Consider the following 24,861-nt stretch of genomic DNA (forward strand, 5'->3'; position numbering starts at 1 on the left):
TATTCTCCAGCCGTCCGTAGTCCGTCCATCCATCCATCCATCCATCCATCCAATCCATCCATCCATCCATCCTATCTATCATCGATCTATCTCTCTATCTATCTATCTATCTATCTATCTATCTCATCTATCTCTATGTAGTGGGCGCAGTGTTAGAATCCAGTATTGCAGACAAACTCTGCCACTGCCAGGAGTTTGAATCTACTGGCTCAAGGTTGACTCAGACTTCCATCTGCCTGAGGGTGGTAAAAATGAGGAGGCAGATGTTGGGGACAAGAGGCTGACTCTGTAAACCGCTTAGAGAGGGCTATAAAACATTGCAAGGGTATATAAGTCTAAGTGCTATTGCTATCTACATTTCATATTTCTAAAGCAGCCATCTCCCTCACAAACGGCCTCAGGGCAGGGTACATATAACCCAACCAATAAAGAAAACAGCATCTAAATCCTAACTTGAGAAACTAAAATTAAATTAGGGATAAGCATTTGAAAATTATATTATATAATGACAATTAAAACATCCAAATTGGAGGGGGGGAAGAGGAAAGCCCTAGTAATAGAATAGAAAAAAATAAAGTAAACATAAGGAGAATAGAGATAGAATAAAATAGAATAAAATAAAGTAAAGTAACGGTAGAATAAAGTAAAGTATGTAAAGTAGACTAGATAAAATAAAATACATAAATAAAGTAACATAAAATACGAAAAGAATAGAATAGAATAAATAAAGTAAAGAAAAAAAAGAAAGAAAGGAAAGGAAAAGAAAAGAAAAGAAATAAAATAAAATAAAATAGCATTTGTGGGCTAATTTGAAGCAGGAAGTAAAACGGAGGCTGCCTTCCTCCATGATCCAGGTGCGAATTCAGCCTCGGAATCAGCGTTGAAGTACCTTTCCCAGGTGCGGTCTGGGGGTCTTCAGGCTCCAATGGGGACCCCGACATGCCCTGCTCGCCTTCCTGATCCCTCTCCACGACGTCTGCAAAGAAGACAAGTCCCGGTAGAAAATGAGGAGGGGATTCTGACTCTTGATGACATTTGGACTACAGGTAGTTCTCGACTTACAACCAACCATTTAGTGACCATTCCAAGTTACAGCGGCACGGGGAAAAAAGGGACAATTTTTCACACTTGCGACCGTCGTAGCATCCCCGTAGTCGTGTGATCAAAATCCAGAAGATTGGCAAGTGGTTCGTATTTATGACGGTCGCAGTGCCCCGGGGGTCACGTGATCCCCTTTTGCGACTGTCTGACCGAAGTCCACGGGGAAGCCGGATTCACTTAACAAACTGCCCAACTCACTTAACAACGGGCATGATTCACCGAACGACGGCAGTGATTCACTTAACGACGGCGGCAAGGAAGGTCGTAAAATGAGGCAAAGCAGCTGCCTTGCTTAGCCACAGAAATTTGGGGCTCCCTTGTGGCCGTAAGTCGAGGATGACCTGATATTTCCCCCCTTTTCTCTCCAATTTCCCAGACAACTCTAGAGACGGTTGAGGCCTACCCAGAGCCATGGCGTAGCTCTTCTCCACACTGAGGGGCACCAGAAGCCCCCGGGTCTTGGTGATGAAGAAGTCCAGCACGGCCATGAGGGAGGAGCAGTAATTCTGGGGAGGGGAGAAAAGCGAGGGAGGGGAGAGCGTGGAAATGGAGAGGAAGCTTTCGTCAAATCGGCTGGGGGAAAAAAGTCTCAAAACATGACTGCGGAATTGCAAGACATTTGGAAATTCTCCTCTGCTTTGAGCTACTCCCGTATTGGAACTTGGATGGGAGAAGGAAGGAAGCAACAGGAAGGAGATGTAGGGAGGAAGAAAGGAAGGAAACAGAGGGAGGGAGGGAGGGCAGAAGGAAATAGAGGAGGAGAAAGGCAGGAAGGAAAGAAGGAAATGAAAGAAGGAAAGAAGGGGAAGGAGAAGTAGGGGAGGAAAAAGGGGGAAGGAGAAGAAGGGGAGGAAAAAAGGAAGGAAACAGAGGAAGGGAGGGAGGGCGGAAGGAAATAGAGAGAAAGGAAGGAAGGAAGGAAGGAAAGGAAAAAAGGAAACAAGGGGAAGGAGAAGTAGGGGAGGAAGAAAGGAAGGAACAGGGGAGGAAGGGTGGGTGGAAGGAAATAGAGAAAGAGAAAGGGAGGAAGGGAGGAAAGAAGAAAAGAAGGAAAAGAAGGAAAAGAAAGAAGGAAAGAAGGGGAAGGAGAAGTAGGGGAGGAAAAAATGAAGGAAACAGACGAAGGGAGGGAGGGAGGGCGGAAGGAAATAGAGAGGAAGGAAGGAAGGAAGGAAGGAAGGAAGGAAAGGAAAAAAGGAAACAAGGGGAAGGAGAAGTAGGGGAGGAAGGAAAGGAAAGAGAGAAGGCGGAAGGAAGGAAAGAAGGAAGGAAAGGAGAAGTACTGGAGGGTGGAAGGGAGGGAGGAAATAGAGGAGAAAAGGAAGGAGGGGAGAAGTAAGGAAGGAAGGGTGCAAATAGAGAAGAAGGAAGGGAGGAAAAGGAGAAGTACTGGAGGGAGAGAGGAAAGAAATAGAGGAGAAAAGGAGGAGGGAGGGAGGAGGGATGGGAGGGAGGGAGAACTATCTATAATCTCACAAGGTTGCCATATGCTTCAAGGGTTCAGCTGAGACCATGCAAGCTTTTCACAATTTTTCCCACTTGCATGAGATCTAGTAACCTGGGGAGCACGTCCATTTTAAAAAGTATAGATTTGAAATGAATAACTTGAAACAGCTACCCGATCAAGTCCTATTTTCCCCTCCCTTCTTTCCTAAAAACCTGGTTTGCCTTCCTCGCCCCCCTGTGACCCCCCCTGGTCCCCCTTACCGGCTTTTCCATAACGATGATGTACTCCCCACCAACGGCATTGATTTTATAGTGCTTGACACTCACGGCTCTGCAAAGACACAAAACGGAATTCGAATTCTGTCCCCTCTTAAGTTTCATCCCAAGGTCCAATCATTCTATTTTAGGCCATTTCCAAGGTCAGAAGTCGAAACACGGCTAGTCCTCAACTTACGACCACAATTGAGCCCCAATTTATGTTTTTAAGGGATAAATTTGTTAAGGGAGTTTTGCTCCATTTTACGACTTCCCTTGACACATTTGTTAAGTGAATCGCTGCAATTGTTAAATTAGTGTCACTGTTGTTAAGTGAATCCCGTGGGGTTTTGCATGTAAGAAGTCGCAAAAGAGGGATCACGTGACCCCGGGACACTGACACCGTCATAAATATGAGTCAGAGGTCAAGCCTCTGAAGGTAAATCATGTGACCACGAGGATGCGGCAATGGTCGTAAGTGTGAAAAATGGTCCTAAGTCACTTTTTTTCGGTGCCAGCTGTAAATTCAAATGGTCACTAAACAAACTGTTGTAAGTTGAGGACTACCTGTAGTACGTTAAGTTCATTGTTCTCTGTAGATGTTCGAAGAGCAGGAACTAAGTCATAGTCGAGAACTGCCAGTAACCGGATCTTGAAAGATTGAAGTGTGTGCGCGCACGCGCCTTTGTCCTTCCAACTCACCCCGGGCGCCTTCTGCCGAACGGTCAACGAGAAGCTCTTCCCATCCTGTCCAGGACGCAGCAACATGTTGCCATAATTTTCGTTCTGCTCCAGAAGGGCCACAGCTTCCGTTCTGGAGACCTGGAAGAAACAGGCTGGGAGAAAAAAGAAAGAGAAGAAAGAAAGAAAGAAAGAGAAGAAAGAAGAAAGAAAGAAGAAAGAAAGAAAGAAAGAAAGAAAGAAAGAAAGGGAGGAAAGAAGAAAGGAGAAAAAAGAAAGAAGGAAAAAAAGAAGAAAAAGAAAGAAGGAAGGAAGGAAGGAAGGAAAGAAGGAAGGAAGGAAGGAAAGAAAGAAAGAAAGAAGTAGTTTTGTAGTAGTTTGTAGTAGTTTATTGGGATTTATATGCCGCCCTTTTCCCTGAGGGGACTCAGGGCGGCTTACAACCACAGGGGGGGGGGAGGGGGGGTGCAAGGTCAAAAACAAAACAATATGTGAACAAAGAAAAAATAGTAAAACACAACTTTCATTCAACAATCAAACACTCGGGCGGGTAATTGGAAACCTATCCCCAGGCCTGCTGGGAGAGCCAGATCTTGAGGGCTGCGCGGAAGGTCTGGATAGTGGTGAGGGTACGGATCTCCATGGGGAGCTCGTTCCACAGGGTCGGAGCAGCAACAGAAAAGGCTCTCCTCCGTGTGGTCGCCAGTCGGCATTGACTGGCAGATGGGATTCGGAGGAGGCCCAGTCTGTGCGATCTAATTGGTCGATTTAGGGAAGTAATCGGCAGAAGGCGGTCTCTCAGGTACTCAGATCCACTACCATGGAGTGCTTTAAAGGTGGTCATCAGTACCCTGAAGCGCACCCGGAGACCAACAGGTAGCCAGTGCAGCTCGCGGAGGACAGGTGTAACATGGGCGAACCGCGGTGCGCCCACTATCACTCGTGCGGCTGCATTCTGGACTAGCTGCAGTCGCCGGATGCACTTCAAGGGCAACCCCATGTAGAGCCCATTGCAGTATTCCAGTCTAGAGATCACAAGGGCTCGAGTGACTGTTGTGAGAGCCCCCGGTCTAGGTAGGGCCGCAACTGGCGGACCAGGCGAACCTGGGCAAATGCCCCCCTGGTCACAGCTGACAGCTGGTGATCAAAAGTCAGCTGTGGGTCCAGGAGGACTCCTAAGTTGCGGACCCTATCTGAGGGGTATAAAATTTGACCCCCCAGCCTAAGCGTTGGTATATTAGCCAAATTATTGGGGGGGAAGCACAACAGCCACTCGGTCTTGTCCGGGTTGAGTACCAGTTTGTTAGCACTCATCCAGTTCTTAACGGCCTCCAGACCCCGGTTCATCACGTCCACCGCTTCATTGAGTTGGCACGGGGCGGACAGATACAATTGCGTATCGTCCGCATATTGGTGGTATTTTATCCCGTGCCTCCGAATGATCTCGCCCAGCGGTTTCATGTATATGTTAAATAGTAGGGGGGATAAGACCGAACCCTGTGGCACCCCACACGTTAGGGGCCTCAGGGACGATCTCTGTCCCCCGACCAACACCGACTGCGACCTGTCCGAGAGGTAGGAGGAGAACCACCGCAAAACAGTGCCTCCCACTCCCACCTCCCGCAGTCGTCGCAGAAGGATACCATGGTCGATGGTATCGAAAGCCGCTGAGAGGTCAAGGAGAACCAGGATGGACGCATAGCCTCCATCTCTGGCCCTCCAGAGATCATCGGTCAATGCGACCAAAGTGGTTTCTGTGCTGTAACCAGGTCTGAAGCCGGACTGGAAGGGGTCAAGATAGCTAGCTTCCTCCAAGGCCCGTTGGAGCTGAAAGGCCACCACCTTCTCGACAACCTTCCCGATAAAGGGAAGGTTGGAGACAGGACGAAAGTTGTTTAAAATGGCTGGATCTAACGATGGTTTCTTCAGGAGGGGTCTCACCACCGCCGTTTTAAGTACGGCGGGGAAGTGCCCCTCCCGAAGGGAGGCGGTGACAACCGCCTGGATCCAGCCATGTGTCACCTCCCTGCTGTTGGCAACCAGCCAGGAGGGACACGGGTCCAGAATACAAGTGGAGGCACTTACAGCTCGAATGGCCCTGTCCACATCCCCAGAGGCAACGTCCTGGAACTCAACCCAGAACTGGTGTGGCAAGTGATCCTCCTGTGTCTCAGCTGGATCTACTGCGGTGGAGTCCAAGTCCGATCGAAACCGAGCTACTTGTCCGCCAAGAACTGAGCATAATCCTCAGCCCTACCCTGCAAGGGGTCTCCCGCATCCCTCCTATTGAGGAGGGAGCGGGTTATCCTAAACAGGGCGGCTGGGCGTGACTCGGCGGACGCAACCAAGGCTGAAATATATGATCTTTTTGCAGTTCTTAGTGCTCGGACATAGTCCTTGGTGCAGGTAGTTAAGAGTGCTCGGTTCGCCTCGGACCTATCGGACCTCCACTGGTGCTCTAGGCACCTCCTCCGGCGTTTCTTCTCCCGGAGCTCCTCGGTAAACCAGGGAGGTCTCCGGGATCCACTGACCCGGAGGGGCCGTAGTGGCGCAATCCGGTCGAGAGACTCCGACGCCGCCGAGTACCAGGCGGCAGCCAGAGTCTCCGCCGAACTGTGGGCGAGAGTATCAGGAATAACCCCAAGCTCCGTCTGGAACCTCAACGGGTCCATGAGTCGCCTGGGGCGGAACCATCTGGTCGGTTCCTCCTCCCTACGGTGGGGGTTTGGCCTCCGGAAGTCAAGCCTCAGTAGGCAGTGGTCTGACCACGACAGGGGTAGGATCTCATTACCCCTCAGACCAAGATCACACATCCACTGCTCCGAGAGAAATACGAGGTCGAGCATGTGACCCGCTGCGTGGGTTGGGCCCCGAATTACTTGGGTCAAGCCCATGGCTGTCATGGAAGCCATGAACTCCTGCGCCCCATCAGAGCGTTCACCGAGCGATGGCAGATTGAAATCCCCCAGAACTATAAGCCTGGGGAACTCAACTGCCAGCTCGGCTACTGACTCGAGGAGCGAGGGGAGGGATGCTGCAACGCAGTTGGGAGGCAGGTACGTTAGCAGCAAACCCACTTGACCCTTGAGGTCCAACTTTATCAGCAGAGACTCACACCCGACAAGCTCCGGAGCAGGGACCCTACGAGGTAACAGAGACTCCCGGATTACAATAGCCACACCGCCACCCCTTCCCTGGGCTCTCGGCTGATGAAGCACCTGAAATCCCTCTGGGCACATCTCTACAAGGGGGACTCCTCCTTCTGTGCCCAGCCAGGTTTCAGTAATACATGCCAGGTCTGCCCTCTCGTCAACAATTAAGTCCCGGACGAGGGGAGCTTTGTGAACAACAGACCTGGCATTTAGCGACAACAGCCTGAGACCAGGGTCCTGACTACTCGCGCCATCTGGTCTTGGAGTGGGACTCCTAGGGCCGGAAGGAGGGATCTCTGTGATGTAGCGAACCCTCCTTCCCCGGTAATGGCCAGCCCTAAGGTCCCCGCCATATCTGCCTCTCCCTATCACGACCGCTATGCTCCGACCCACTCCCATGTCCATGGTCCCCCCAACCACCCCGGTACCCCTCGCCTTCCCCAGCAGGTCCTCCGAGTCACACATTCTCAGTTATCCACACTAACAGTTCCCACGTAAAATATTAAAACATATAAAATACAAAGGTAACAATTACTAAAAGTGGGCCATTCATTCAATTCCAGCCAACTCCCATACACTCAACATACCAATTTAAAAAGAAAACAAGGAAGCAAGGAAGAAAGAAAGCAACGAAGCAAGGAAGAGAGAGAGAAGGAGGGAGGAAAGAAGGGAAAAAAAGAAAGAAAAAGGAAGGGAAAAAAGAAGGAAAGAAAGGAAGGAACCAAGGAAGAAAGACAGCAACGAAGCAAGGAGGAGAGAGAGAAGGAGGGAAAGAGGGAGGAAAGAAGGAAGGAGAAAAAAGAAAGGAAAAAAGATGGAAAAAAAGAAGGAAGGAAGGAAAGAAAGAGAGAGAGAGAGAGAAAGAAAGAAAGATTTTTCTCAATGTCACCTATCTGCTTTCATGTCTAAGGTGGAACTATAACTCCCAGTCTCCTGGTGAATGGTCCTAAGTCACACAGTTGGTTCTCATGCCTAAGGAAGGACTAGAACTCACCGTCTCCTGGTGATTGACCCAAAGTCACCCAGCGGGCTTTTATGCCTAAAATGGAACTAGAACTCCCAGTCTCCTGGTGAATGTCCCAAAAGTTCCCCCGCCCAGCCTTCACGTCTAAGGGGGAACTAGAACTCACCGTCTCCTGGTTTCTAGACTGGCCCTTTCGCCACTGTGGCTTGACGCGACTTGTAATGCAATTCGCAGTGGAACCAGTTTTCAGAAGAAACAGACAAAGAAGGCCATCGCAAGTTTGTGTGAACAAACACCGCAAGCAGCTCACAACTTACTCGGGCAGTTTCTCTTCCCTTTTCAGGCTCACGCTGAGGTCGGATCGCCTCTCCTTTTCCTTCTCCAAGGTTTCCGACAACCTGTACAGGTGTCCAGGTAGCAAAGACATGGATGCCGGGATCTTCATCTAAGGATGACGGAAGGCAGACTGAGCTGGTGGTACCCACCGTAAAAATCTATGTTTTTAACAACATTCAGAGGTAGTCCTCGGCTTGATGGCCCCAACATTTCTGTCGCTGAGCGAGGCATGGGTGGAGCGAGCTTTGCCCCCTTTTACGACCTTTTAATGCCTCAGCTGTTAAGTGAATTGCCCCAGTTGATAAAGTTTGCAAAGTGAATTTGGCTTTCCCATGGACGTCACTTGTCAGAAGGTCGCAAAAGGGGATGGCGTGACCTCGGGACACGGCGACGGTCGTAAGTATGAGTCGGTGGGCAAGTGTCGGAGTGTGGGTGACATGATCCTGGGGGTGCCAGAAAGCTCTTAAGTGTGAAAAACTTATACCTGCTGTATATATAGTAGAACAGTGTTTCTCAACCTGGGCGACTTTAAGTCCTGTGGACTTCAACTCCCAGAATCCCCCAGCCAGCAGCTGGCTGGGGGATTCTGGGAGTTGAAGTCCACAGGACTTAAAGTCGCCCAGGTTGAGAAACACTGCAATAGAAGGTACCGGTTTGCAATTCACTTTTTTCCAGTGGTGTTGCAACTTTGAAAGGTCACTAAGTGGCCTGTTGTAAGTCGAGGACTATCTGTGCAAACGTTTCTTCCGGGGCTCTTTAATTTTGAAGGAAAGTCACAAGATTACAGACAGTCCTTGACTTACGACCACGATTGAGCCCAAAATTTATGTGGCTAAGCACGGCATTTGTTAAGTCCTCCGATTTACAACCTGTCTTACCGCTGTGGTTATGCGAATCACTGCCGTTGTTTCAGTGAATGATGCGGTCGCTTAGTGAATCCGGCTTCCCCCGTTGACTTTGCTTGTCAGAGGGTCGCAAAAAGGGGGGGGGGTGTCACGTGACCCCGGGACCGTCGTAAATACGAGCCAGTTGCCAAGTTTCCGAATTTTGATCATGTGCACCAAGGTTAGTTCGACTTCCCGTTCCATTTGAAGTATTTACATCCTGCTACTCTTGTCGCCATTTAAAATAAGTAAGTACAAGACCTTCCAGAATGATTTATTGCTTAAGAAGGTGGGCAGAGAATAAACAACCCCCTACCCAGGGGTGAAATCCTCCCAGTTCGGCTGAACCGGTAGCAGGGGTGGGTTTCAGCCAGTACGCACCAGTTCAGGCGTACCAGTTGGTGAAATTTAGTGTGTCTCCTAGTACTCGTTCTTCCGGAGGCCCAGTACTGGAACCAGTGGTGGGTTTCAAAAAAAATTTGAGCCTACTCTGTGGGTGTGGCCTCCTTTGAGGGAGTGGCTTGCCGGCCATGTGTTTTCTTTCTTTCTTTCTTTCTTTCTTTCTTTCTTTCTTTCTTTCCTTCCTTCCTTCCTTCCTTCCTTCTTTCTTTCTCCCTCTCTCTCTCTTTCCTTCCTTTTGTCTCTGTCCCTTTTTCCTTTTTTTTCTTTCATCTCTCTCTCACTTTTTCTTTCTTTTTCCTTTTTTTCTTTATTTCTTTCTTCCTTTCTTTCTCTTTCTCTTTCTGTGTGTGTGTATGTGTGTGTGTGTGTGTGTGTGTGTCAGTGGTGGGTTTCAAAAAATTTTGGAACCTCTTCTGTAGGTATGGCCTGCTTTCTGGAGGAACCTCTTCTAACCGGTTCGGTAGATTTGACGAACCGGTTCTACCGAACTGGTGCGAACTGGTAGGAACCCACCTCTGACTGGAACGCTCCCTCCCTTGGCTTCACCGCTGCTCTGGGCTCCTGAAAAGCCTCCCTCCGCCCCCTTCCTCCTCTTTCACAAGCAGCTTGAAAACGGAGAAGGAAGGAGGGGAACTTATGACCACAATTTTGTCCCAAAATATTGGTTGCTAAGCAAGAGCATTGTTAAGTGAGTTTCACCACATTTTCCAAGCTGGCCACGCCCACCCGGCCGCATGGCTGGCAAGCCACTCCCACCCGGTCACATGACCGCCAAGCCACTCCCACAAAACAAGCCACACCTACAGAATAGGTTCAAAAAAAATTTGAAACCCACCACTGACCGGTAGGGACAATTGTCCTTGGTTCTGCGAACTGGTAGTGGGAAAACGGCTTCCGAGGATCGTGCAGCTCAGCTGTGAGCCGTGCGATCGTCGGAAGCTTTTCTCCCCGCTTTTTAAAGCATTTTTTCTCTGCTGGTTTGGGCGAATAAGCAGGGAAAAATGCTTTAAAAAGCAGTGGGGTGTGTATGCTGTGAAAGAAAGAAAGAGAGAGAGAGAGTGAGAGAGGGAGGGAGGGAGGGAGAGAAAAAGGAGAGGGAGGAAGGACCACAAACCTGGCACTAGACACAGCTTCAGAGGATGCCTTGAAAGAGCACAGCAATCCAGGGCTGGGGGGGACCTTGAGGTCATTTAGTCCAACCCCCTGCTCCAGGGGAAAGCTTCCGAGGATTGCGCTGCTCACAGCTTTTTCCCTGCTTTTTAAAGCATTTTTTCCCTGTTGGTTTGGGTGAATAAGCAGGGGAAAATGCTTTAAAAAGCAGTGGGGTGTGTGTGCTGTGAAAGAAAGAAAGAGAGAGAGAGGGAGAGAGGGAGGGAGGGAGGGAGGGAGGGAAAAAGGAGAGGGAGGAAGGACCACAAACCTGGCACTAGACACAGCTTCAGAGGATGCCTTGAAAGAGCACAGCAATCCAGGGCTGGGAGGGACCTGGAGGTCATCTAGTCCAACCCCCTGCTCCAGGGGAAAGCTTCCGAGGATTGCGCTGCTCACAGCTTTTTCCCTGCTTTTTAAAGCATTTTTTCCCTGTTGGTTTGGGCAAATAAGCAGGGGGAAATGCTTTAAAAAGCAGTGGGGTGTGTGTGCTGTGAAAGAAGAGGGGGAGAGAGGGGGGAGGGAGTGAGGGAGGGAGGGAAAAAGGAGAGGGAGGAAGGACCACAAACCTGGCACTAGATGCAGTTTCAGAGGATGCCTTGAAAGAGCACAGCAATCCAGGGCTGGGAGAGACCTGGAGGTCATCTAGTCCAACCCCCTGCTCCAGCAGGACATTGTTAAAGTGAGTTTCTGTCTTTTGACACCCCCCCACTCAGTGACATGACCTCATAGCAACGCCCACCCAGTCACATGACCCCCCCATCAAGCCACCCCCACAGAAATGCTAGGAATTTTTTTTAGATTTCACTACTGCCCCTACCTCCACCATGGTGAGTATAAAACTTTTCCACATTTCCTGCTGTTCCAGGCTTTCCATCTGTAAAGGGGAAACAAAGCCCATGTAAGGTAAGAATTACGCCAAGATTAGAACAATGGGATCATAGAGTCACAGGGTTGGAAGGGACCTTGGAGGCCATGGAGTCACAGATAGGGTTGGCAACAGAGGTCATGGAGTCATAGAGTCACGGGGTTGGAAGGGACCTTGGAGGTCATGGAATGGTGGAGTTATGGGGTCACTGTGGACCATAGAGTCACATGTTTGGAAAAGACTTTGGAGATCATGGAATCACAGCGTTACAGAATTGGAAGCCACCTTGGAGGTCATGGAATCATAGCTATAGGGCTTGCAACAGAGGTCATGAACTCATAGAGTCAAAGGATTGGAAGGGACCTCGGAGACCATGGGATCACAGTGATAGGAGTTGCAACAAAGGTTTGGGAATCATAGAGTGACAAAATTGGAAGGGACCATGCAGGTCATAAAATCACGGTTATAGGGGTCACAACAGAGGTCTTGGAATAACAGAGTCACAGGGTTGGAAGGGACCTCGGAGATCATGGAAACATGGAGCCATGGGGTCGCTGTGAATCATAGAGTCACAGCGTGGGAAGTGAGGCTATGGTATCACGGGGTCATAGAGTTGGAACTTGGAAGCCACCTTGAAGATCATGGAATCATGGAGTAATAGGGTTGAAACGGAAGTCATGGAATCATAGAGTCACAGGGGTGAAACGGACCTTGGCCATCTTGGAATCATAGAGTCACAAGGTTGGAAGCAACCCTGGAGGTCATGAAATCATAGAGTCACAGGGTTAGAAGACACCTTGGAGGTCATGGAATCAAGAGCCATAGAGTTGGAAGAGACCTTGAGATCTTCTAGTAATCTAATTCAACCTCCAGCCCACACAGGACTTCTCCCACTATCTCAGAGAAAACGGACGCCCAATCTTAGTTGAAGACCTTCCAGTTATAGAGCCTCCCAACACTCTAGAATTAATTTTGTTGTGATTTAGATTCTAGACCGGGGGTCTTCCAAACTTGGCCACCTGGGGACTTCAATTCCCAGAATTCCTCAACCAGCTGAGGAATTCTGGGAGTTGAAGTCCACAAGTCTTAAAGTGGCCTAGCGTGGGAGCCCCCTGTTCTAGATTAATGCAGCCTTTTTCTAGCAGGATACAAATATTGACTTGGATTTAAAGTTTTAAAAAAAACAAAAAAGATGATATTTGTCTGGAACGGTACAGGGTTTCCTGCCTAGGCAGGGGGTTGGACTAGAAGACCTCCAAGGTCCCTTCCAACTCTGCTATTGTATTGCATATGGTTTGGAAAGATTTTTGCATCTGAGCTCTTGGCATACTTTATACTACAATCACATGCACAACTTTTTATTTCAACAACAGCTCACTGGTGGAATCATCCCTTTGTAACAAAAAGAAAGAAAGAAAATACGTTACCCTCAACTTTATTTCTTGGTTCAACATCCTCAGAACCAGCCCTGGTTTTTCTGTAGACATGGAACTCACACTTCTTGGACAGTTGTCTTCGGCCAGGGAGACCAAGTCAGTCAGATCAATTTTCTCAATATACTGGAGGTGAGGAAGAACGAGTAAAAAGGTTAGTTTCCAAGCTTCTAGTCCTCAAGGTTGCCTTCTTCCTTCTTACGTTTACGTTTACCTTTTCCCTGTTTATCCTTTTGGCCCAACAATTTTTTACAAGATTCAAATAAAGGAGAGTCTTATGTCACTAGAATATCAATGTTCTGACTGAGAGGCATAACAAGCATAACAAGCACGGTTGAGGCGATCCAATCTCTGAATGCAAAACTTTATTGAGTACATCATTTCACAACCGGTGAGGGCAAAACCAGATCTAGCTAATTCCCGTGCAAAGCCACATAATTAAAATATAGGATTCTCCCTCTCCCTATTAGAGCGAGTCACATTGTCCAATGGAGTTTCTTTGTCTTGTTCTGAGAAAAAGTCTTTGGTGTTGGCAAACACCTGCCGAAGTGTCCTTGGCTCTCACAGCTCGTCGTCTTGATGCCTGGAGCATATATTCCATATCAAATCCACACATGCACACACGGGTTTGTTGGCAAGCTGAGAAGCGATAATGGTTGCAACAGCAAAGAACATGGTTCAAACTTGACATAGAGGTGCGGAGGATTTGAATCCGGGACCATGGAAAGCAAATAATCTACCGCTAATCTGTGGCCCCAAACTTATTCGGGTTTTTTTTTTAGCCCCCTGCTTAATTTATCTAGGGCATCGTTATGATGACAGTTGATCAAAATTGTATTCAGTGAATAAATGAATGGGTAGGAATCCATTCCACGCTTGTAAAAAAAAGATGTTCAACAAGTTAGATTAGATAGATATAAGCACAGGTAGTCCTCGAGTTGCAACAGTTCATTTAGTGACCGCTTGAAGTTACAACGGCACTGAAAAAAAACGTCTATAGGGTCTTGCCTCTCCAATCTTCCCAAGAAAGGAGGACTCTTGAAACTCCTGTGGTTCCAAAAGAAGCTTTGATTGGAAGGTTTGTGATAGCAAGAGTTATAGGCAAGAACTGAAGCGTCTCACTTAAAACCAGCTATTTAAAGCAATGCTAACCGAACCGCTCCCAAACTACATCCTTGCAAGGAAACAGAAACTTCATATAGAGCGAACGTCTGCAGGCAGGCGAGCCGTCGCCCAGTTCAGCTGCACCGCGCCTCCCGCCAGCCAGCTGATTTTCAGGTCCCTGCAGTGGTGGGTTTCAAATTTTTTTAGAACCTCTTCTGTGGGTGTGGCCTGCTTTGTGGGAGTGGCTTGCTGGCCATGTGACTGGGTGGGGGTGGCTTGCCAGCCATGTGATTGGGTGGGCGTGGCCAACTTGTAAAATGTGGTGAAACTCACTTAACAACCCTCTTGCTTAGCAACCAAAATGTTGGCTCAGAAACTCTGGCATTTGAAGCACGCAAGTCTTAAAGCTGTCAAGTTGCAAGACCCTCGCACCCCTAACCCTTTAGAAAAAAAAAACCCATGGGTGTTCAAACTTGACAGCTTTAAGACTTGTGGACTTCAACTCCCAGAATTCCTCCTCTCGCTCTTCATCTTGATGATGTTTGGACGGGTGGGGGGAGGGAGCTGGAACCGGTTCTAAACGGCACTGTAGAATTGTGGAACCTCTTCTATAGAAGAATTGGCAGGAACCCACCCCGTGGTCCCTGCCATCCATGTGGGAGACATGTGTGCAAGTGCAGGTGGGGCGGGGGTGGTCACATGCACATGTGCGGGGGGGCGTGCGGGACCATGGGGGGTGCAGGGTCTCCCCCCCCCCGCAGCCCGTTCTGTTCCCAGGAGGCTTCGGGAGGCCTGCTAGACCCAAAACAAACCACAGGGGTGGGTGTGGTACGCATGCGCAGGGGTGGGGGGGATCATGGAGGGGGGTTTACAGTTAGTGTACGGCGCATGTGCGAGGAGAGTGCAGGGTGGGTTGCACGCATGCACGCGTGACAGGGGTGGGTTTCAACCGGTTCGCGGCGGTCCCTGCGAACCGGTTGGTCGGCGAACCTGGAAGTAAGTAACTTCCGGGAACGGCGAAGGGCGCGCCTGCCCGCCCGCGCTCCTTACCCGGTTTTGACAAGTTCTGCGCTTCTACGCATGCGCAGGCTGCATACAACGCCTGCGTGATCCTCCAGGAGCAGCTGGAGCGTCACGCAGATGCTAGTACCCATGCGTGCACCGCGCGCGTTCACGAGGATGCCGCCGGCCCCGTTCCAACCGAACAGGTTGGAACGGGGCGAGAAACCCACCCCTGACGCGTGGGCATGGGAAGCATGGGCGTGGTCATTCGTGCATGCGTAGGGGGGGTCACACACCCATGTGGGAGGGTGGGGGAACATGGGAGGTGCAGGGCCACACCCCCTGCAGCCAGTTTTGGTCCCTGGAGACTTCAAGGAGGTCTGCTAGGGCCAAAACGGACTGTGTGGGATGGGGGGGAGGTCATGTGCATGCGTGGGGGCAGGGAAGAGCAAGGGGTGTGTGGCACTCCTCCCCCCCCCCGCAGCCCATTTTTTTGTTCCCAGAAGGCTTCAGAGAGGCCTGCTAGGCTCAAAATGGACCACAGGGGGCTGTCGTGAGCATGACAAGCAGAGTCAATGGGGAAGTCAGTTTCACTTAAGCACCAAATTTGGGAGGTCCCCCCCTCCCTTTTTTAAATAGTATTTATTAAATTTTCAACATTTAAAAGACAAAACACAAATGTAGACTTGTAACAGCTTTTCAACATCGGTATCCATATTTCCCATAACCTATTTACAAAAAACTCTATTTCTATATCATTATCCTAAGTTAGGGTTTCCTAAAAATGCCCTAAGTGATTCATGAGTCTCGAGCCGAGTTTCAATACAAAACTAGTCATGTATTAGGAGCACCATAGGCAAGATCTTTTCGCAGTCAGGCCTAAGCTTTGTTTGAGTTGTAGCTGAATTTTAACCCTGTTCCTTCCTTCCCTTCAGTCTGTGTCATCAATCACATTCCCCAATGAGGTGCACCCCTCCCAATCCTGCTGCAGTTATCTGAGATCCGACTTCAGCCGACAACTTGGAACGCACTCCCCCCCCCCCATCTCTCCCTAGAACAACCTTGGGAGTTGACAATATCCTTATTTAGATACTCTCTATACATTTATACATTTACCCTTTAGGCCTTAAATTTGGTGTTTACTCTCAAGCCAGGAATACCATCTATTCCAAATTTGATAGTCCTCGGTTTCCTCCCCCTTCTTCGTTTCCATAGACAGTCTATCCATTTCTGCACATCCTTAGATTTCCCTTCTTATAATCAGATCTGGAGGAGTATCTGTTTGCTTCCGGTTCTGTGCTAATACTTTACTTGCACATTACTTGCAATTAATGTGTGTAATATTATGTATTGTAATTTTCTTCCTCCATTTTCCCATCAAAGATTGCCGGGAGAAACAATTCCGGCTTTAGTTTTAGTTTAGTTTAGTTTTGATTTTATTTGTAGGCCGCCCTTTTCCCTGAGGGGACTCAGGGCGGCTCACAGAAACCAGGGAGAGGGGAATACAATACAATACAGTACTAAGACAACAACACATAATAAAAATGATACACAACATGCATACAACATTCGGGCGGGGTAATGGTCCTTATCCCCAGGCCTGACGGGTGAGCCAGTTCTTCAAGGCTGTGCGGAAGGCCTGGACGGTGGAGAGGGTACGAATCTCTACGGGGAGCTCGTTCCAAAGGGTCGGGGCCGCTACTGAGAAGGCCCTCCTCCTTGTGGTTGCCAGCCGACATTGGCTGGCCGATGGGATGCGGAGGAGGCCTAACCTATGAGATCTTATAGGCCGTAGGGAGGTAATTGGCAGAAGGCGGTCTCTCAAGTATCCCGATCCACTGCCATGTAGGGCTTTATGGGTGGTCAATAGCACCTTGAAGCGCATCCGGAGATCGACAGGTAGCCAGCGCAGCTCGCGGAGGATAGGTGTAATGCGGGTGAATCGGGGTGCACCCGCAATCACTCGCGCGGCTGCGTTCTGCACTAGCTGAAGTCGCCGGATGCTCTTCAAGGGCAGCCCCATGTAGAGCACATTGCAGTATTCCAGCCTAGAAATCACGAGGGCCCGAGTGACTGTTGTGAGGGCCTCCCGGTTCAGGTAGGGTCGCAACTGGCGCACCAGGCGTACCTGGGCGAATGCCCCCCTGGTCACAGCCGCTATATGATGGTCGAATGACAGCTGTGAATCCAGGAGGACTCCCAAGTTGCGAACCCTCTCTGAGGGGTGTAGAATTTGACCCCCCAGCCTGAGTGTTGGATTAGTGGCCGAATTTTTGGGAGGAAAACACAACAGCCACTCGGTCTTTTCTGGGTTGAGCACAAGCTTGTTAATCCTCATCCAGTCCATGACGGCTTCGAGCCCCCGGTCCATCACGGCAACCGCTTCATTGATTTGGCACGGGGCGGACAGATACAATTGAGTATCGTCCGCATATTGATGGTATCTAATCCCGTGCCTACGGATGATCTCTCCCAGCGGTTTCATGTAGATGTTAAATAGTAGGGGGGATAAGACCGAACCCTGCGGCACCCCATATTTCAGGGGCCTTGGGGACGATCTCTGCCCTCCCACTAACACCGACTGCGACCTGTCCGAGAGGTAGGAGGAGAACCACCGTAACACGGTGCCTCCCACTCCCACCTCCCGCAGTCTTCGCAGAAGGATACCATGGTCGATGGTATCGAAAGCCGCTGAGAGGTCAAGGAGGACCAGGATGGAGGGATGTCCTTCATCTCTGGCTCTCCAGAGATCATCCATCAATGCGACCAAGGCGGTTTCAGTGCTGTAACCGGGTCTGAAGCCTGACTGGAAGGGGTCTAGGTAGTCTGCTTCCTCCAAGGACCGTTGGAGCTGGAAGGCCACCACCTTCTCAACAACCTTCCCCAGGAAGGGGAGGTTGGAGACCGGGCGGTAGTTATTAAGGACAGCTGGATCAAGAGATGGCTTCTTCAGGAGGGGTCTCACCACCGCCGCCTTCAGTGCGGCGGGGAAGTTCCCCTCCCGAAGGGAGGCGGTTACAACCGCCTGGATCCAGCCTCGTGTCACCTCACTACAGTTGGAAACCAGCCATGAGGGACACGGATCCAAAGCACAGGTGGAAGAACTCACAGCTCTCATGGCCTTGTCCACATCCCCGGGGGTAACCTCCTGAAACTCAACCCAGAGCTGTTGTACTTGGTCCCCCTGAGTCTCGGCTGGAACTGCAGATGTGGAGTCCAAGTCCGTCCGAAACCGAGCAATTTTGTCCGCTAAGAATTGGGCATATTCTTCAGCTCTGCCCTGCAAGGGTTCCCCCGCCTCCCTTTTGTTCAGCAGGGAGCGGGTTATCCTAAACAGGGCTAGCTCCATCCTTCGCTCAATTATCTCATCCAGCCACTTCCTTATCTTACACCAGTATTTCCAACCTTGGGACAAGTCCACCACATGTGGTAGAAGGTTCCCTGTTAGCGAAAGTTGAACCCTTGGCCATGCTTCACACACACACCACGCAACACCGCACTGGACTTACCTGACTTTCTCTGTTGGTGTGGTAGAAATACAGTGTGGAGCCCCAGAGACCAGCCCAGTACTTCTTATAATCCTATTAAAATAAAAAAGAGAACAGAGGAATGATTAAATGGGATTCTCTTGAAACGATAAGGGCTTTGAACTCGCAGTCCCAGCCGCCATCTTGACTTTTTTGCCCCATCTGCAGTCAACAACAGATTGGAATTTTTTTTTTAAAAAAATTGCAATTTCTGGGATTTCCAGAGAGAAAACATTCCATCAAAGTTCAGGTAGTCCTCAACGTCCGACCAGAATTGAGGCCACAAGTTCACATTGCTAAGTGAGACGTTTGTTGTGATTTTTGCCCTGTTTTATTACCTTACTTTGCCACAGCTGTGAATTATTGCCCAACTGGCTATGATGCCTAAGGCAGGACTAGAACTCACAGTCTCCTGGCTTCTAGGGCAGCGCCTTAACCTGGGGGGTGGGGTGATTTTATTATATTAATTTATTATAGGAATCTTCTTTTATTGGCTTTATTGTTTTTATATGAGGTTTTATATTCTGTAAGCCGCCTTGAGTCCGCCATGTGTGAATAGCCCATAATATAAATTCCATAAATAAATAAGCAAGCAAATAAACAAACACACACACATATAATCACACATATAATCAGACTTGCATTTCCATTCCATCACAGTTTATTATTTCTGTAAGTTACCAAAACACGCAATGACTAAGCGATTAGCAAAACAAAACGGAAACCCCGAGACGTACAAAATGCAAAGTCCAATTTTTCTGTACCGTCACTGAATGACACTGAGGCACGTGGCAGCCAGGGCCAAAGAATTATCAAAGTTTCTCAACTTTCTCCCATTAAATTCTTTTCACCTCATGGAAAGGTAACCAGAGTAGCTCATTCTAATTTATAATAAAATGACAGAATCTTACAAATCCGGAAGTACAATTTTGTCCCTGTTTCATTCTCCTTTACACCTTGAGACACTAGGGAGGGTCCCTTCTGAGCCTCCTTCTCCATCCGTTATACAGCAGAGGGCTATGTGGCCTCTTCTCTGATTGTTCCAAAGGTGGGTTCCTACCGGTTCGCACCGGTTCAGTAGAACCGGTTCATCAAATCTACCAAACCGGTTAGAAGAGGTTCCACCAGTGGACCCGGAAAGCAGGTCACACCTACAGAACAGGTGCCAAAAATTTTTGAAACCCACCACTGGATTGTTCCCTGGCCAGAATGTCTCCTGTCTCCTTTACAGACTGAGAAACTAGGGAGGGTCTCTTCTGAGTTTCTTTCTCCACCTTTATGCAACTGTGGACTATGTTTCCTATGTTCTTATGTGTTCCCTAGACAGCATTCCACTCCACCACCACCCCATTACAGCCGAAGAAACTATAGAGGGTCCCTTCTGAGCTTCCTTCTCCATTATGCAGCTTCAGACTATGCTGCCTCTTATCTGATCGTTCACTATGCAGCATCTCTTCCTTCCACCTCTCCTATACAGCCTGAGAAACTAGGGAGGGTCCCTGCTGACCCTCTTTCTCCATCCGTTATGTAGCTGTGGGCTATGCTGCCTGTTATGTGTTCCCTGGCAGCATCCCCCTCCCCCCATTACAGCCAAAGAAACTATAGAGGGTCCCTTCTGAACGTCTTTCTCCATTTGTTATACAGCTTCCGGCGATGCTGCCTCTTATCTGACCGTTCACTAGGCAGCATCTCTTCCCCCACATCTCCTTTACAGCCTGATAAACTAGGGAGGGTCCCTTCTGACCCTCTTTCTCCGCCCATTATACAGCAGAGGGCTATGGGGCCTCTTATCTGACTGTTCCCCTGGCTAGAATGTATTCCCCATCTCCTGAGAAACTAAGGAGGTTCCTTCTAAGTTTCTTTCTTCACCTGTTATGCAGCTGTGGCAATGTGGCCTCTTATCTACTCCCTAGGCAGCATCCCCCCCCTTTTACAGTCCAAGAAACTATGGAGGGTCCCCTTCTAAACCTCTTTCTCCATTCATTTTGTGCAGCTTCAAACTATGGTGCCTCTTATCTGACCGTTTGCTAGGCAGCATCTCTCCTCCCCTCCCTTTACAGCTTGAGAAGCTAGGGAGAGTCCTTTCTAAATCTCTTTCTCCATTTGTTGTGCAGCTGAGGGCTAGGCTATCTCTTATCTGACTGTTCCCAAGGCAGCATTTCTTCCCAAGTCACCTTTACATCCAAAGAAACTAGGGAGGGTTTCTTCTGAGCTTCTTTCTCCACCCGTTATGCAGCTTCAGGCTATGCTGCCTCTTATCTGTCTGTTCCCTAGGCAGCATTCACCTCTCCCACCTGGCCCATCTCCATTAAACCCTGAGAAACTAGGGAGGATCCCTTCTGAGTCTCTTTCTCCCTCCCTTATACAGGTAGTCCTTGACGTACGACCACATTTGACCCCAGGATTTATGTCGCTAAGTGAAACATTTCTTAAGTGAGTTGTGCACCGTTTTTACGACTTTTCTTGCCGCGTGTGTTTAAGCGAATCACTGGGGCTGTTAAATTAGTAACACGGTTGTTAAGGGAATCCGGCTTCCCTGTTGACTTTGCTTGTCGGGAGGGGATCACGGGACGGCCGGGACACGGGCAACCGTCATAAATAGGATCCAGAGGTCAAGCACCCGGATGTAAATTGCGGGGATGTTGCAACAGTCGTTAAGTGTGAAAAGCGGGCACTGCCGTTGTAGCTTTGAACGGTCACTAACCGAACTGTTGTAAGTCGAGGACTACCTGTACAGCTGAGGGCTACGCTGCCTCTTATCTGTCCGTTCCTAGGAATCAATTCTTCGTCAGTCTCTCAAAGTCCTTCTCACATACCCTTACACTTCCTGATATGCCAGATAAGATTTGAACCCCCACCCACCCCGATTTAAGATTCAGCCCCTGCCCTCCTCTCCCGGGGAGGGGGGAACAGCTGTATCCCCCTCCCCCAGATGTGCACAGCTTCCAAAGAGCCTCCCTTCTGGTTTTCCCATGCCCTTTGTCCCCCTCCGTTTCTTCCCCCCCCAAGCAAGCCAGAGAAAGGTACCTCATCCCACGGATTCTTTTTCTCCAAGAAGCCCTCGTAGTAATGGGGGGGCAGAGCGGCCTTGCCTTTGGCTGACCGCTGGCCTGGTGCAGCCATCGCTTCCTGCCACTCTGGCCAGTGGTTGAAGGACTTTCTCTCCCCCTCTCTCTCTTTCTGCAGAGTTGAGGAATTTACACCAGGAAGCAAAAATGCAATAAATTCAACAGCACGGATTTTTTTCTTCTTCTTCCTGGGGTTTTTTTTTTCCCCAGGCACCTGTAAAGTTCCCCGGGGGCCGTCCCCTCAGCCGGTGCCCTTGGCCGCTCGGACCTTGGACAGGACAAGGGGCCCAGGAGGTTTTTTGCCAGCTGGTTCTTCCTCGCTTGAGCTCACATGAAGAAAAGGAGGCGGCTGGCTTTTGTTTCGGAGGCAAAGGACGAATTCAGACTTGCTGGTTGGTCCCGGCCAGCTGTCGTGATTCGTATCTGTCCCTGGCCCCACCGGGCAGCAGCTTCGGTTTTTCCGAATGGAGGAGAAAAGGGAGAAGAGGAGCAGGGTTTTCTGAGAAAGTGCAGAAAGCTGCTTTCGAGATGTCTCTCTGGGCAAAGCAAGGGTTTGGACGGAGTTCAAATCCAGCCTGTTGCTGTTGGGGAAATTGAGGCTGAGCTCCTGATGACCAACAAGGGCCAGGAGAGAGAGAGAGAGGAAGAGAGAGGGTGGGAGAAAGAGAGAGAGAAAGAGAAAGAAATAAAGAGAGAATGGGAGGGAGGAAGAGAGAGAGAGAAAAGAGAAAGGGGGAGGGAGAGAAAGAGCGAGAGAGAGGGAGGGAGAGAAAAATGAGAGAGGGAGGTAGGGGGGAGAGAAAGAAAGAAAAGAAGGAAAGGGAATGAGGGAGATAAAGAGAAAGAGAGGGAGGGAGGAAGATGGAAGGAAAAGAAAGAAAGGGAGTGAGGGAGAGAGACAGGGAGGGAGGGAAAGAAAGAGAGAGAGAAAGAGAGGGAGAGAGAAAGAATGAGAGAGAGAGAGAAAAAAAGAGAGAGAAAAATGAGAGAGGGAGTTGGGGGAGAGAAAGAAAGAAAGAAAGGGAATAGGGAGAGAAAGAGAAAGAGAGGGAGGGAGGGAGGGAGGGAGATAGAAAGAAAAGAAAGAAAGGGAGTGAGGGAAAGAGACAGGGAGGGAGGGAAAGAAAGAGAGAGAGAAAGGGAAAGGGAGGGAGAGAGAAAGAATGAGAGAAAAATGAGAGAGGAAGGGAGGGGGAGAGAAAGAAAGAAAGAAAGAAAGAAAGAAAGAAAAGAGAGAAAGGGAATGAGGGAGAGAAAGAGAAAGAGAGACAGGGAGGGAGGGAAAGAAAGAGAGAGAGAAAGGGAAAGGGAGGGAGAGAGAAAGAATGAGAGAGAGAAATGAGAGAGGGAGGGAGGGGGAGAGAAAGAAAGTAAGAAAGAAAGAAAGACAGAAAGAAAAGAGAGAAAGGGAATGAGGGAGAGAAAGAAAAAGAGAGGGAGATAGGGGGAGAGAAAGAAAGAAAGAAAAGAGAGAAAGGGAATGAGGGAGAGAAAGAGAAAGAGAGACAGGGAGGGAGGGAAAGAAAGAGAGAGAGAGAGAGAGAGAGAGAGAGAGAGAGAGACTTCTTGATTTACAATCAGTTGTTCAGTGATCTTTGGGTCAGTCACATTCTCTCAGCCCACCCCACAGGGTTGTTGTTGTGGGGAAAAGAGATGGAAGCGTATCAGACAAGTTCGCCAAAATAATAAAGGCAGGATATAAATACATAAATAAAGTTAAGAAGAGGCTAAGAAGGTGAAAACAGAGAGAAGAAAGACTGGAGAAAAAGTAGCAATATCCATCTTTTTTCGGTGCAGCAAAAAACACAAAGATTTACAGATTACTTGGGAGTTGCTGGTAAGATGAATTGATGTAAACATTTAATAATACAATATGATGTTGGTTATGTAATAGTATACATGTGATTATATGTTAGGAAAATGGAAAAAATACAAAACTTTAATTAAAAAAAAGATTTACAGATTACAAATGCTGATATCACAAGCCGCCTCCATACTAACCAACTCCCTCAAGGCATCTAAATTCAAACTATATACTGATTTTGTGAATGAGAGTAAAGTCCAAAACGAAAAACACAAAAACATACATCCAGTGCTAACAAAAAAGGCATTTTGTGAGCATGTGTATAAAAAAGGAGAAAAAAAGACTCAAATGTCAAATAAATTTAACATTAAACTATAAAGAATCCATTCCGGCTGGATGCTGAAAAGATGATGATGATGGTGGTGATGAGGATGATGATGATGAGGATGATGATGATGAGGATGATGATGATCATCATCATCATTGAGTCTTGTCCCGATTGTAATTGGAGCCCTTGGAGCAATACCTAAAGGGCTACCTCACTATTTGGAAATTCTAAATTTATCAGACTTGAACATTCTGATTCTACAAAAAACCACCCTACTTGGAACAGCTTATATCCTCCGACGTTACCTTAACAGTTCCTAGGTCCTTGGTTAGGACTTGAGCTGTCGAGCTGCCAAACAATCTCACCAAAGATTAACATAACAACAACAACAACAATCCTACGAAACACAAAACTGGGATACCAAATCTCAAGCTAACATGGCGAGTTAAACCATCTACTATACATAGATGACTTAAAAATGTACGCAAAAAGCCCCACTGAACTTAAATCAATACTCAACACAGTTCAACTGTTCAGCAGTGACATCAAAATGAACTTTGGACTTGAAAAATGTGCTATATTATCCATGCGCCGAGGAAAAATGGAAAAAACAGAAGGAATAGAACTGGGAAATGGAAATATAGTGAAAGCATTAGCAAAGGATGGTGGTTACAAGTACCTAGGCATATTGGAAACAGATAACATCTTGAATGGAAAAGTCAAAGAGTCAACACAAAAGGAATACGTCCGCAAAATATTAAAATCAAAGCTGAATGCTGGAAACATAATTAAAGCCATTAATACATAGGCAGTTCCAATGATTCGCTACTCAGCTGGAATCATCAACTGGAAAACTTGGACTGGAAAACATGCAAACTTTTGAATATGTACCACGCTTTACACCCACGAAGTGACATCAACAGGTTTTACCTGCCAAGAAAAATAGGGGGCATGGGGGGGCTATTGCAAATACATCAAACTGTAGAAGAAGAAAAATGAAGTTTTAATGATTATGTGAACCAAAGTACAGAAAAATTGCTGCGGGCTATGAAAACGGAGAACAGCATAAAAACAACAGAAACAAAGGCAGAATATAAGGAAAAACAGCTGGATGACAGATTTAATAGATGGAAAACCAAAGCTTTGCATGGACAGCACTTGAAAAACATTGAAGGAAAATGGGATGACAACTTGACATGGACATGGCTTAAGATGGGAACCATCAAGAAAAAGACGGAAGGTTTAATACTGGCTGCTCAAGAACAAGCACTACAAATTAATGCCATGAAAGCGAAGATACAAAAATCCACTGACAACCCAAATTGCCGACTTTGCAATAACAAAGTCGAAACTGTTT

The 24,861-nt window shown here is 48.3% G+C and overlaps 2 protein-coding genes across 3 annotated transcripts in view; one reads left to right on the forward strand and one right to left on the reverse strand.

Annotated features, from left to right (window-relative positions):
• Positions 1 to 220: 220 nt before the first annotated feature.
• Positions 221 to 22,068, reverse strand: STAP2 (signal transducing adaptor family member 2). The gene is made up of 10 exons (XM_032214478.1): positions 21,332 to 22,068; positions 18,287 to 18,358; positions 12,666 to 12,797; positions 11,191 to 11,247; positions 7,917 to 8,044; positions 3,506 to 3,637; positions 2,809 to 2,878; positions 1,505 to 1,607; positions 748 to 976; positions 221 to 236 (listed from the first exon to the last, which is right to left on the reverse strand). The coding sequence occupies exons 1-10, from the start codon at positions 21,425 to 21,427 to the stop codon at positions 221 to 223; spliced, it is 1,035 nt and encodes a 344-aa protein (XP_032070369.1). The 5' UTR covers positions 21,428 to 22,068.
• Positions 22,069 to 22,874: 806 nt separating this feature from the next.
• Positions 22,875 to 24,861, forward strand: part of MPND (MPN domain containing) — a 36,792-nt gene continuing 34,805 nt past the window's right edge. For both annotated transcript variants that reach the window (XM_032230781.1, XM_032230864.1), the window contains exon 1: positions 22,875 to 23,209. The gene's annotated coding sequence lies outside the window, so the exon portion shown is untranslated. The remainder of the gene's footprint in view (positions 23,210 to 24,861) is intronic.

This window comes from Thamnophis elegans, chromosome 1 (assembly GCF_009769535.1).
Source record: "Thamnophis elegans isolate rThaEle1 chromosome 1, rThaEle1.pri, whole genome shotgun sequence".
NCBI lineage: Eukaryota > Metazoa > Chordata > Lepidosauria > Squamata > Colubridae > Thamnophis > Thamnophis elegans.

Bases quoted from the DNA above. Each gene is read 5' to 3' on its own strand.
- STAP2 (XM_032214478.1), bottom strand. From the start codon at position 21,427: ATGGCTGCACCAGGCCAGCGGTCAGCCAAAGGCAAGGCCGCTCTGCCC. The intron at 12,798-18,286 runs GTAAGTCCAGTG...CCTCACCTCCAG, and splicing joins ACACCAACAGAGAAAGTCAG to TATATTGAGAAAATTGATCT. The intron at 3,638-7,916 runs GTAAGTTGTGAG...TTTTCTCCCAGC, and splicing joins AGGGAAGAGAAACTGCCCGA to CTGTTTCTTCCAGGTCTCCA.